We start from the raw sequence: 11494 nt of genomic DNA, 5'->3' as shown, positions 1-11494 counted from the left end.
CCACCTATATAACCCGAACACATGCACACCCGCACAGCGCCAGGTATACCTGGCCATAGTTGAACGTTCGGGTTATTATGGTTCAAGATGCGAACTAACCCGAACAACCTTGGTGGGGTGCCCGGGTATTGATGCACCTAACAGCACTTGCCATATATGGTAAAAGATAAAAGATGCCAAGCTTTAGTATATGTAGGACCTTTCGTTTATTAAACCCTCTTGAATTTGTAACATGTTATATAACTAGCTACCCAGAGCAGCTCATTATTTTTAGGTTGTCTTCCTAACTTTATTTAAAACGCGAGGTTCTAACACCAGGCTTGCTTCCATTTTCTGGCCCAAAGATAAAGGCTGTTTTCTGTCTCTATAGCATTACATCAGCAGCTATAGATACGAACATCCTCCACCTTGACCTTCCAAGCACCAGCACAACAGAAATACGGCAAAACAGCACCAGAGCATACCAACTTCTACTAGCTCAAACGAACAACCCAAACCCAGCCATCATCAGCGTTAATCAGGATCTAGATCTACACTAACCAAAACACCCCCCGCCAGTCCAAAAACCTTAACACAAGCCCAGACGTGGATGGGGGCTAGATGTAGGGTTCGGGTGCTACAGGCTAATTTACCCGATAGAAAAATCTCATACTAAGTCACACACCACCCAGCGCCCAATAAAAATCCAAAACTGATGTTGTATTAAGCCTATTTTTTTCTTTTATGAAGTAAACAAGGATGATAGGGCTTGGAGAGAACTTTGACATAATACTTGACCAGGTTGAAAAGGTACGAACTAAGGAGTTGTTATACATGGTCTTCAGATTCCAGGAGAACAACCCAAAGATCTACGAAATTCGAGAGTCACACGAGAATCCGAACAAAAACAACAAGTTTATCATTAAGGATGAGGAAGAGCTAAAGAGAGGGTTTGACATATTCCAAAGCAACATAAAGACACACGGGTGCTGCTACGCACTCTTTGACTTTGAAACAAACCTTGAGGATGGGTCATCCCGTTCGCTTCTTTTCCTTATAACACTTATTCCCGACGAGTTCAACGTTAAGGAGAAGTTCCTTTACTCCGCACACATTCAAAGAGTGGTTGAAAACCTTAAGACCTCGGTCAAGATTCTTCAAATCAACAAGTACGAGGATCTGAGCTACAGCCGGCTGAAGCAGGTATGTCTTTCTCTGAAAAAGGCGTAAATAAATACTTTTTACCCAAACATCCTATTGGTAGATCAAAATCTGGGAATATATTCTGGGACCAGGGGTAAGCATGGGAGAAAAAAAAGAGACATACAGAGCGAAGGTGGTAGTGATTGGGGATGGTGCGTGTGGAAAGACGTGTCTTCTGGAGGTCTATAAATCAGGCAAGTTTCCAGAAGACTACATTCCAACCATTGTAGACAACTTTGTGATGAAGGAAAAGGTAGGAGGGGAAGAGGTTGTTCTTACACTTTGGGATACCTCCGGGCAAGACGAGTACGATGCACTAAGGCCCCTTTCATACAGCAACTCAGACCTGATACTTATCTGCTATTCAATTGAGAAAAAGGAAATGCTGAGTAACATTGAGGAAAAGTGGCTTTCGGAAATCCAAAATCTTTGCAAAAACGTCCCATATTTCCTTATTGGGCTCAAATCAGACATAAGGGACTCGGCACCCGCGGAGAAAGCGTCATCATACGTTTCCACGAAAGAAGGAAAAGAGCTTGCAGACAAAATAGGGGCCAAGCACTTCATTGAGTGTTCGGCACTAACTAGAAAAAACGTTAATGAGACATTTACAGAGATTGGACAGTTCATTAAAGACCACGGGAAATCAGCCACACCCAAAAGCCGGCTTAGGTTTCTATGGTGCTGCTGCTAGTTTCAAGCTTAAATATTGTTTTTTATTGTTTGGGATGGCGTACGGCATAAGGGCACAGGGGACAGAGTATACTGAAGGATTCAAGGCCTACATTACCGAAGGAGACAGAGTCATTTCACCATTTCATGACATCCCCATGATCCCACAGGGCGAGCAGTTTCCCATTGTGCATGTGGTGAATGAGATTCCAAGGTTTACTAACGCCAAGAAAGAGATTAACAAGGAAGAAAAGTTCAACCCGATCAAGCAAGATATAAAAAACGGAAAAGTGCGGTTTATTACCAACGTTTTCCCACAGAAAGGGTATCTCTGGAACTACGGGGCTATCCCACAGACCTGGGAAAGCACCACGGTTGACGACTCATGGGCCAAGTGCAAGGGAGACAACGACCCAATTGATGCTATTGAAATAGGCGCATCGGTGCTAGCAACCGGGGAGGTTTATCAGGCAAAGATCCTTGGAGCCATTGCAATGATTGACGGGGGAGAGTGTGACTGGAAAGTTCTGGTTATTAAGAAGGGGGACCCTCTTTTTGACAAGATAAACAACCTGAAGCAAGTAGAAGAGCACATGCCGGGGCTTCTTGACGTAACAAGGGAGTGGTTCAGAAACTACAAACTTCCATCAGGAGCGCCGCGGAACGAGTTTGCCCTAAACGAAGAGTACCTTGATGCAGAGGAAGCAATTAAGGTGGTCAAAGAAACAAACAAGCATTGGATCGGGCTAGTTCAGGAGCAAAGCCACGAAGGGATTTCTCTGGTTAACGGAACCAACGAGGGAACACCAGGGCATACGACAGAAGCCTATGCGCCGGAAGGACAAGAGTACGAACCTAAAACAGAGCCACAAGAAGCCCATGACTTCTTCTTTGCCAAGTCCTTCACAATCTAGGCAGGTGGTAGGCAGCTTCAGCCATTTCTTCAAATAAACATTCAAGTTGGGACTAGGGTGGTTTGTGTCTCGGTTCTGGTTCGGGGTGTGCTCGGAGTGTTCTCGGGGTGTTTTAGGCAGCCCACTCTTTTTAAGAGTGCAACCTAAAATCGAACTAACCCGAGCACAACCCCAGGCCCATAACCAGACCACCACAACAAAAAATAACAGGCGTGGCGTAATGGTAACGCGTCTGACTTCGGATCAGAAGATTGCGGGTTCGAGTCCCGTCGTCTGTATAAATTAATTATTTTTGTCTTTTTTTATGAGGGCGTTTTCTTCGGGTAGAATAAACACCATCCTTGGCCGAATGGAGGACCACACAGCCAACCTGAAAACATCGGCAGAAAAGGAGCAAAGTAACATTTACAACATCCTGACACAAAACACGTCGAAGTATACCGGCACCCAAGAGCTCCAGGAGGAAATAGACTATCTGAAAGAACAGCTAGAGCTTGTGCAGAAAAGCGCGCCAAAAGAAGCCGCGCCCCAGGAAAGAGCGCTGCGAGAAGAACTGATTGCACAGGAAGCTGCATTTAAGGCCTACAGGGAACAAAGCAGCCAAAAAATAAGAGAGCAGCAGAGAGAGCTTCTGGAGCTAAAGGGACAGATAAGAGTCATTTGTAGAGTAAAACCGTTCTTATCAAAAGAAGAGGTGGTGCTGAGAGACAGAAGCATTGGTCTCCCAGGCAGAGGGCTTACCTTTGGGTTCACCAACGTGCTTGCACCAGCAGCTACCCAGAAAGAAACCTTTGCCGAGATAAATGACCTGATCCAGGCGGTGGTTATGGGGTACAGGGTTAGCCTGCTGGCATACGGCCCCACGGGCAGCGGAAAGACGTACACCATGGAAGGAAGCTCCACCAGCGAAGGAATCGTCCAAAGAAGCCTAAAGCTGCTGGAAAGGGAAGTAAAGCACCTTCTTGGCCAAAAGTGGGAGTGCACAACGAAAATAAGCATTCAGGAGCTATACAACGACAAGCTTGTTGGGCTGGCTCCAGAGGAGTGGATGGAAGTAAGTCTTGGAGCCATAGAGGGGCTCTTCGCCAAAGCCTCGGCCGAGAGAAGAACGGGGGGAACAGAGTGCAACCAAAGAAGTAGCCGGAGCCACCTTATTCTTCGGGTTGGGCTAGAACTAACCCGAAATGCCACCCACCATGAAAGTATTTCGGGAGCTCTCTGCATCGTTGACCTGGCTGGATCTGAGCGTCTTGGACACTCGCTGGCCCAGGGTCTTCGCATGAAAGAAGCCGTTGAGATCAACAAGAGTCTTACCGCCCTGGGAGACGTGGTGGTGGCTATTTCCAGCCAGGCCCAGCACATTCCATACCGAAACTCAAAGCTTACCCAAATTCTCAAAGATACACTTGGGCCAGGAGCTAAAACCGCGTTTATCATCAACGTTGATTTACAGGATAGCTATCTCAACGAAGCAGTTGTAGCCCTCCGCTTTGCCAAAAGACTCCAGGAGTGCAGTCTGGGCCGTTCTGTTATTGCCTCAACACAAACAAGTGGCAGGCTCGGGCGCATGTGAGCTGCAGCACCCGAGCACCTATCGAAACACCTATTGAAACACTGGGGAGAAAGCAATAAACAGCCATGTATGTGCTCGGACTGGGATAAGGTTCCTGGTTTATTGGTGAGTGGGGTAGAAGGGTTTGGGTGGGCGTTCAGGTAGAGGGGCAATTAGGACCATCAGTAGTCGTCACCCTTGGAGAGAACTTCTATTCCCGCACTCTTAATGAAAAGCGTGTGCTCAAATTGACTCACCAGGCTTCCAGGGGTGTCAACCAGTGGGGGGTACGCTTCTACTGCCCCTACCTTGGTAAGGTGGGAGAGGTAAACGTCAGGCATGGTGATGGTGGGGTCAATGTATCTCTTGCAGAAAGGAAGGGTGTGGAAGGTTTTCTTGATGTAGTCAAGGAGAGACTTTCCACCAGAAAGCTTGGACAGGGCGTTCGGGTTAGAGATCATGTAGTGCGAGCAGTCGCCCTTTTCGATAACGTACCCCTTGCCTGTGGTGGCAAAGGTTTCAATGGCGTAGAACTCTCCTTCAACCATTCGGTCCTTCACCCCCGAGTTCTTGACGATTGGAACGTACTTGCCGCCGTGTATCTTGTACCTGTTGATGGTATGCCCATTAAGGTTGGTTACTGGGCGGATGGCTGTTTCTCGGCCATTGACCATCACTTCATAGCTTCGCATGATTTCTTCGGCCTTTTCGCCTATGTCTTTCAGCCGTGTATCGGGCCCTGCCAGCTTCAGGCACTCGTAGACTGCCTCCTGCGAGGCACGAAGGAGAGACTCATACTCGGGGTTGAAAGTAACGGTGAATGCCGAGTCAATGATGTATCCATTGACCTGGGTGCCAAAATCAACCTTTAGAACGTCGTTTTCCTGGAGGAGCACCGTTTTAGACTTTGGGTTGGGAGAGTCGTGCGCAGCACAGGCATTGAGAGACAGGCCCGTGGGAAAGCCTATGCCCTGGTTGTATCCGGTGCCTAGCAGGGTCCTGGTTGAGTTTTCCACCGTGTTGGCTATTTCTAGCAGGGACACGCCAGGCTTAATCATCTGCTGGACCGCATACCGGGCTCTTCTATGGGCCTCTGCAGCAAGCCGTGCACATTCAAGCATTTCTTCGTGCGAGGACGGAGCATGGAGCGTGCTTCCTTCAATGGAGTACTTCTTTCTTTCGCTTTCGGACAAAAGACACTCTATCACTGGCTGCTCGGTCTTCTTGAGGAGGACTGCGTCTTTGTTGTCTGTCATAAAAAAATAAAAAATCTCCTGAGATGGAGTCGAACCATCGACCTCGCGATAACCCCAATGGGAAACCATTTCTACAGTCGCATGCTCTACCACTGAGCTATCAGGAGCCACAAATTTAGCTGGGGGTGGGATCTCATCAATTGAAATGGTTGGCTCGGGTCTAGCTCATCACAGCCCGAGGTAAATATTTTACAATGGACATCGAAAGACAGATTCTGAGGAGACTATCGTCTGGAGGCCGAAAGGTGCTTGACGTTAAAACCCTCTCCGTTCCGCCCAGTGACTCAATGTTTGATCCCGACCCAAACGGTGTCTACAGGTACATTGAGCTAAGAATAGACAGCCTCAGGGACGGGGAAGAGTTTACCAGCCCCAGTGCCCGAACAAACAGCGCCAAAAGATACATTGGGATGGTCACTCAGATAGACCAGACAAACGTGCTCTATCTCCTGAACATTCAAAACAGCTGTCCAACTGTAACTAAGATGGACTTGACCCAGGTGGCTGGATACACCCTTTTTCCCGGACAGATAGTCAAGCTCCAGGGAAAGAACCGCCTGGGAAACGAAATACTTGTCTATGAGATAGACTATCTTACACAGGTAGAGATTCTCCCCCCGCCTTTGCATAGGGAAGCATTTAAGCTTTCAGTGCTAAATCTGGACAAAGCCCTGGGGAAGCTGGCACCTACGGCGGCCCAGGAAGAGGTGCCCGCCCTGGCGCAGCTTCTTGCACGGTATGGTAGCTCGGACGTGCTGGTGATTCTTGGAGACCTGGCGCCAAGCGAGAGAGAGTATTGCAAAGAGTGGAGCAAAAAGAAAACGCTGACAGTTGCCGTTCCCTCCCACACGTCCGCAAACTCCACAATGGTTTATCCAACCCACTTTACCACCACTATTTCTTCACAGCCCCCTGCCACTTCCAAACCGTATCTATTTCCTGTAACAAACACCTTTGTTGAAGTGTCCAATCCAAGCATACTGTATATTAACGGGATAAGCATAGGCGTCTCGGGGCTAGACACGGTGTTTGGGGTGCTGTCCCTTGAGGCGGGAAAGGGGGTGGAGGACAGGGTCCACACGAGCTTAACGCATGCAGTTTTTCAGAAGACCTTTCTTCCATTTATTCCGAAAAACACGCCCATTGACTACACACTGGGGGAGCACCTCGTCCACCCCCACATTCTAGACGTTCTCATTATTGCAACCAGCATAAAAACGCCGCCACTATATATTGACGCAACCTATGTACTTCCACTGTCCACAGAGACACACACCCTGGCGATAACGCCCACAGATGAGCAGGCTGTTCGGAGCGTAGCGGAATAGGGCAGACCTTTTGGGAAGATGCACCACTCCAACCCGAAGACACGAAAACACGAAAACCCAAACTGGCCGAGCAGTAAAATTTTTATGGCGAATGACAAGGAAGTGGTTGACCAAAGAATACTGCACTTGCTTGAACACAGCACAACAAGCAACCACAGAGCAATAATCGGGGTGAACGGCCAGGTGAAAGATGTGGCCCACCACATACACGCTCTCCTCTCCCGACATATAGTAAGGCCACGGGTGCTCTGGGTCTATGAAAAAGAGCTTGAAATGAAAAATGCCAAACTGGGAAAGGCCAAGAAGCGAAAGAGTGCTGGCGCAGAGTCTCTCTCAAACTTTGAGTCTTTTGTCGTCAACACAGAAATTACCTATCTTTTCCACAGCGAAACAGAAAAAGCGCTTGGAACCACCACGGACCTTTGTGTTCTCCAGGACTTCTCGCAAATCAGAGCCAATGCCCTGGCCAGCGTAGTCGAAAGCGTTAAGGGCGGAGGCATAATCATTCTCTCAGTGACGGAAACAAACAGCATATTCATACAAAGGCTCTACAAGCTACTAAGCACCTGCAACAGCTACCTTATCGTAGATAGCCAGCTAAAAGTGCTTAAAGAGTCCTTCATACCCTCACCGACCGCCAAAGAAAACAGCATTGAGGGCGTGGTTGAGCAAGCCAAAGAAAGAATCGAGGAAAAAAAGAACCTACTCAACCCGCTGAGTGTGATCACGTCAGACTCTCTCTCCATTCTAATGCAGCTGTGTAGGACCAAAGACCAAATTGATGCAGTTATAAAAATGGGAGAAATACTTGACCAAAGAACAACTGTTGCAGTTACAGCAGACCGAGGAAGAGGAAAGTCGGCAGCTCTAGGGCTGACTGTGGCGCTAGCCATTGTAAAAGGAATGAACGATGTTCTTATCACCTCTCCCCATATTTCCAACGTGCAAACTCTTTTCGAGTTTATTGTGCTGGGACTCAACAGCTTGGGGTACAAAGAGCAGAAAGACTACCACATTGACTACTCCAAAGAGAACAAGCGAGCCATTGAAAAGATAGTTGTTTCAAAAACACACTACCAAACAGTCAGATTTTTGCCCCCGCAAAAAATGATGTACTCGCCCTCGTTGCTTGTCGTTGATGAAGCGGCAGCCATTCCGCTTACTCTTCTTAAGGAGATGATGGGGATGTACCCCGTGCTTTTATCGTCAACCACGGCCGGGTATGAGGGAACAGGGCGGGCGCTCTCTTTAAAATTTTTCAAGGTAGTCAACCCTGAAGTAGTGAGACTGTTTGAGCCCATCCGTTATGGAGAGAACGATCCAGTTGAGGCCTGGCTAAACAAGTCGCTCTCGCTTTCTCCAGAAATACCGCCCATGAGCGTCTTCCCGGCCTTTGATAAGTGCAGCGTTTTTGCCCTGAACAAAGAAAAGCTTTTTTCAGGTAGCGAAGCCACCGAAAAGGTTCTTGCTTCGCTCGCAAGCATTCTTCTATCGGGACACTACAAGAACACCCCAAATGACATGCAAATACTTGCAGACAGCCAAGAACACACCCTTCTGGCCCTGGTGTCCGCAGAGGGAAGAGTGCTGGGACTGGCGCAGGTCGTTCGCGAGGGAAAGAAGAGCGAGGCGTGCACCAATAAGGAACAAACCTACAGAACCAAGCGCACCGAAGAGGGAGACCTTATTCCATGGACACTGTCCCAGTACTACCTAGACCTTGGCTTCTTTGACGTGGCCGGCGTAAGAGTTGTTCGCATAGCCATCCACCCCGATGCACAGTCAATGGGGTATGGAAGCCATCTGGTGGGAAAGATTATCTCACTCATTGGGGAGCCATCTACCACACAAACGCCTTCAGAGGCCCTGTTTGCCACACCCGCTTTAGATGATGTTGATTACATTGGGGTTAGTTTCGGAGTAACCCCACGACTTCTCAACTTTTGGAGCCTGCAGAAGATGTCCCCAGCGTACCTGAAGCACACCGTCTCAAAAAGCACCGGAGAGAACTCGCTTATCATGCTTAAAGGCATCACTCCAAAAGCGCACCAATGGATTGCCCGGTTCAATCAGGAGTTCTCGCAAAGAATGATGGAGCTTCTTCCAGGGTGCTTCAGAAGCATACCAAGCATCATTGCCACCCAGCTCATTACACCGAGCGAGACGAGAGGAGAAGTCTTCTCAGCACACGACGTTAAAAGAATGCAGCAATTCTCCAGGTGCAACCTAGACCTAAGAATAGTAGCTGATCTACTTCCCAGAATTGCCAAAGACGTCTTTCTTGGCGGAAGAAAGCTCCAATCGTCAACACAAAGAGTTATTCTTATTTCCCTGGGCTTGCAGCACAAGTCTCTGGACTCAACCGCCAAGGAGCTTGGGATCCCTGCATCCCAGGTTCATGTTTTGCTAGCTAAAACCTTAGAAAGACTTAGCATAGACATGGCCGCCAACATGCAGCAGCAATGAGTAGCGAGTGCGTTAGGTCATACACTCCCTTGAACCTGCAACGCAATAAATATCGCTGTTCAGGGTTTTCGATGTTTGCGGTGTTTGCGGTGTTTTGGGTAACCCAAGCACCTCTAAAGCGCCTCTCTTTTTTACTTTTCATGCGGGAAAAGAGGACGTGGAAGAACGTGGTTCTGGATGAGGTAGCAGCAAGAATGGAGGAAACGTCACAAATTGTAGAGTACAACATGGACAAGATCGACTCTGAGCTGTTCAGAGAGCTTAAAGAGAGGTACGCTTGGATGACAGAGGATCTTTACGAGTTAGTCCTTGACCGTCTTGAGAAAGAGCATCACTTCCTCCTAAGAATTGCAGCAACCAAAATAAGAGAAAAAGAAGAGCTTTCAGACGCCTGTGATATTTGTGGCGAACAAGAAACCACCAATGAAAACTTTCTGGTCTTTTGTGATGGATGCAACATAGGCGTTCACCAGGGATGCTACGGCATCCCAAACATTCCTGAAGGCAACTGGCTCTGTAGACCGTGTCTGCTGGCTCCAAAAAAGAAAGTCAGGTGTTTGCTATGCCCAACACTGGGCGGAGCCCTGAAAAAAACGCCAACAGGAGGATGGTGCCACGTTCTTTGTGGTATGCTGGTGCCTGGAGCGGCTTTTGAGAACGCGTCACTGGTTGAGCCGGTAGATATTGAGGATGTGCCGAGAAACAGCTCCCAGTGCTTCCAGTGCAGCAGCAAAAAGGGGGGCGTGGTGCCCTGTGCATACGAGGGCTGCCGCAGAAGCTTCCACGCCACCTGCGCGGTAGCTAACCGGTTTTACATCGATTTAGGTAATTTTATTCTCTACTGCACCGAACACGACCCCCGAAAGAAGATTTCAGAGTCTAACTTCTTTTTGGCGTCTCCAGACACGCGCTACCCTCTGTTCCAGAACGCCCCGATCATTAGACCCCCCCACCCCATTTGGATGCCCCAAAAGAGGCTGGTTCAGCAACTAGAGTCAATTTCGCCGCAATTACTCAGCCACACCATTAACCGCATTGCTTTCCGGGACCTGAAAGGCGTGGAAGGCTCTTCAAGCCTGATTAAGGAAATGTACGCTATCTGGACAATCAGAAGAAAGGGCCAGGGCCTGATTAAGCGGCTGAGAATAGATACTCCGCCCGAGGGCTTCAGCGGTTGGGGGGAGTACACCCTGCCGGTGCCAGCGTTTTCAGAGCAAGACCAGGAGATTATTGCCAGCTATACCCTGCCAGAAGCCATCCACCTGTCGCCAACCGACCAGGTGTTTTATCAGGTAGCGGTGGTGGGAAAGAACAAGATAAAAGCACTCAGTAAGGCGCTGAAAAAGAAGATTACGTTGATACAGACGGGCATTGCTGCTCTGGAACGTAATAAAACCGTTATTTTTTCCAAAAGCATCAAAAGATACTCAGAAATACTCAGCCTACTCCAAACTGCTAGAAACATCGACCACCACCAGCTCTTTGAAGAGCCAGTAACTGACGCCATTGCGCCGGGGTACACCTCCATCATCGCCAACCCCCAGTCCATCCAAGCCATTGAACAAAAACTCTTCACCTGTAAGTACCGTGCAATCAGCGAGGTGGTCAAAGACTTGCAGATTCTGGTAGATAACGCATACCAGTACAATGGGCCCGACTCTTTCATTGGCAAAGAGGCCAGAAGGCTTGAGGTGCTTTTGGAGCAGTGGGACGTGCAGGAGGGTGCAGTTGTAGCTGTAAGGACCCAAAACCTCCCATACCTTCCCTACCTAGTCACCCGAACACACCTCCCCCCTCCCCACATAGACTGTGTAGAGATAGAGCGAGTCACAACCAAAGAAACACACATTGTGCCAAAGACCCACCTCCACCTTCTTAGAAACAGAGCTGAGGCAGCAACGGCCCTAACCCAGCTAACACTCCTCTCAGGAACCACCTTTGAGGTCCAGCAACAACAGCAGAAAGAAATAGAAGCCATTGACTGGGCAAACAGTGTAAACTCGCAGGTTTAATGTGCATGTGTTCGGGGGTTCCCGTTGGCGCATCTAGATTTGGGCCCTTTCCAGCCCCAAACATCTCGAAAACCCGAAAACCCCAAAAACCCGAAAACCCGAAAATCTCGAA

General features: G+C 48.7%; 8 protein-coding genes across 8 annotated transcripts; 7 read left to right on the top strand and 1 right to left on the bottom strand.

Moving 5' to 3' along the window:
• Positions 1-738: 738 nt before the first annotated feature.
• NEDG_02162 (cofilin) lies at positions 739-1209 on the top strand (the record flags this gene model as incomplete). Its single annotated transcript, XM_067689580.1, has 1 exon — positions 739-1209. One exon carries the CDS (start codon positions 739-741, stop codon positions 1207-1209), a length of 471 nt encoding a protein of 156 aa, XP_067544773.1.
• Positions 1210-1282: 73 nt separating this feature from the next.
• NEDG_02161 (Ras -like protein family, member A) lies at positions 1283-1876 on the top strand (the record flags this gene model as incomplete). The annotated part of the gene is made up of 1 exon (XM_067689579.1): positions 1283-1876. The coding sequence occupies one exon, from the start codon at positions 1283-1285 to the stop codon at positions 1874-1876; it is 594 nt and encodes a 197-aa protein (XP_067544772.1).
• A 34-nt stretch (positions 1877-1910) lies between these two features.
• Positions 1911-2768, top strand: NEDG_02160 (inorganic pyrophosphatase; the record flags this gene model as incomplete). Its single annotated transcript, XM_067689578.1, has 1 exon — positions 1911-2768. The coding sequence occupies one exon, from the start codon at positions 1911-1913 to the stop codon at positions 2766-2768; it is 858 nt and encodes a 285-aa protein (XP_067544771.1).
• A 304-nt stretch (positions 2769-3072) lies between these two features.
• Positions 3073-4341, top strand: NEDG_02159 (uncharacterized protein; the record flags this gene model as incomplete). The annotated part of the gene is made up of 1 exon (XM_067689577.1): positions 3073-4341. One exon carries the CDS (start codon positions 3073-3075, stop codon positions 4339-4341), a length of 1269 nt encoding a protein of 422 aa, XP_067544770.1.
• Positions 4342-4502: 161 nt separating this feature from the next.
• Positions 4503-5576, bottom strand: NEDG_02158 (methionyl aminopeptidase; the record flags this gene model as incomplete). Its single annotated transcript, XM_067689576.1, has 1 exon — positions 4503-5576. One exon carries the CDS (start codon positions 5574-5576, stop codon positions 4503-4505), a length of 1074 nt encoding a protein of 357 aa, XP_067544769.1.
• Positions 5577-5770: 194 nt separating this feature from the next.
• NEDG_02157 (DNA polymerase alpha subunit B) lies at positions 5771-6904 on the top strand (the record flags this gene model as incomplete). The annotated part of the gene is made up of 1 exon (XM_067689575.1): positions 5771-6904. The coding sequence occupies one exon, from the start codon at positions 5771-5773 to the stop codon at positions 6902-6904; it is 1134 nt and encodes a 377-aa protein (XP_067544768.1).
• Positions 6905-6922: 18 nt separating this feature from the next.
• Positions 6923-9370, top strand: NEDG_02156 (N-acetyltransferase 1; the record flags this gene model as incomplete). Its single annotated transcript, XM_067689574.1, has 1 exon — positions 6923-9370. One exon carries the CDS (start codon positions 6923-6925, stop codon positions 9368-9370), a length of 2448 nt encoding a protein of 815 aa, XP_067544767.1.
• A 140-nt stretch (positions 9371-9510) lies between these two features.
• Positions 9511-11382, top strand: NEDG_02155 (bromodomain and PHD finger-containing protein 1; the record flags this gene model as incomplete). The annotated part of the gene is made up of 1 exon (XM_067689573.1): positions 9511-11382. One exon carries the CDS (start codon positions 9511-9513, stop codon positions 11380-11382), a length of 1872 nt encoding a protein of 623 aa, XP_067544766.1.
• Positions 11383-11494: the final 112 nt, after the last annotated feature.

Source organism: Nematocida displodere (genome assembly GCF_001642395.1).
Source record: "Nematocida displodere strain JUm2807 chromosome Unknown 15, whole genome shotgun sequence".
Taxonomy (NCBI): domain Eukaryota; kingdom Fungi; phylum Microsporidia; genus Nematocida; species Nematocida displodere.
The sequence above is the reverse complement of the archived record's forward strand: the minus strand, read 5'-3'. Positions and strand labels throughout refer to the sequence as shown.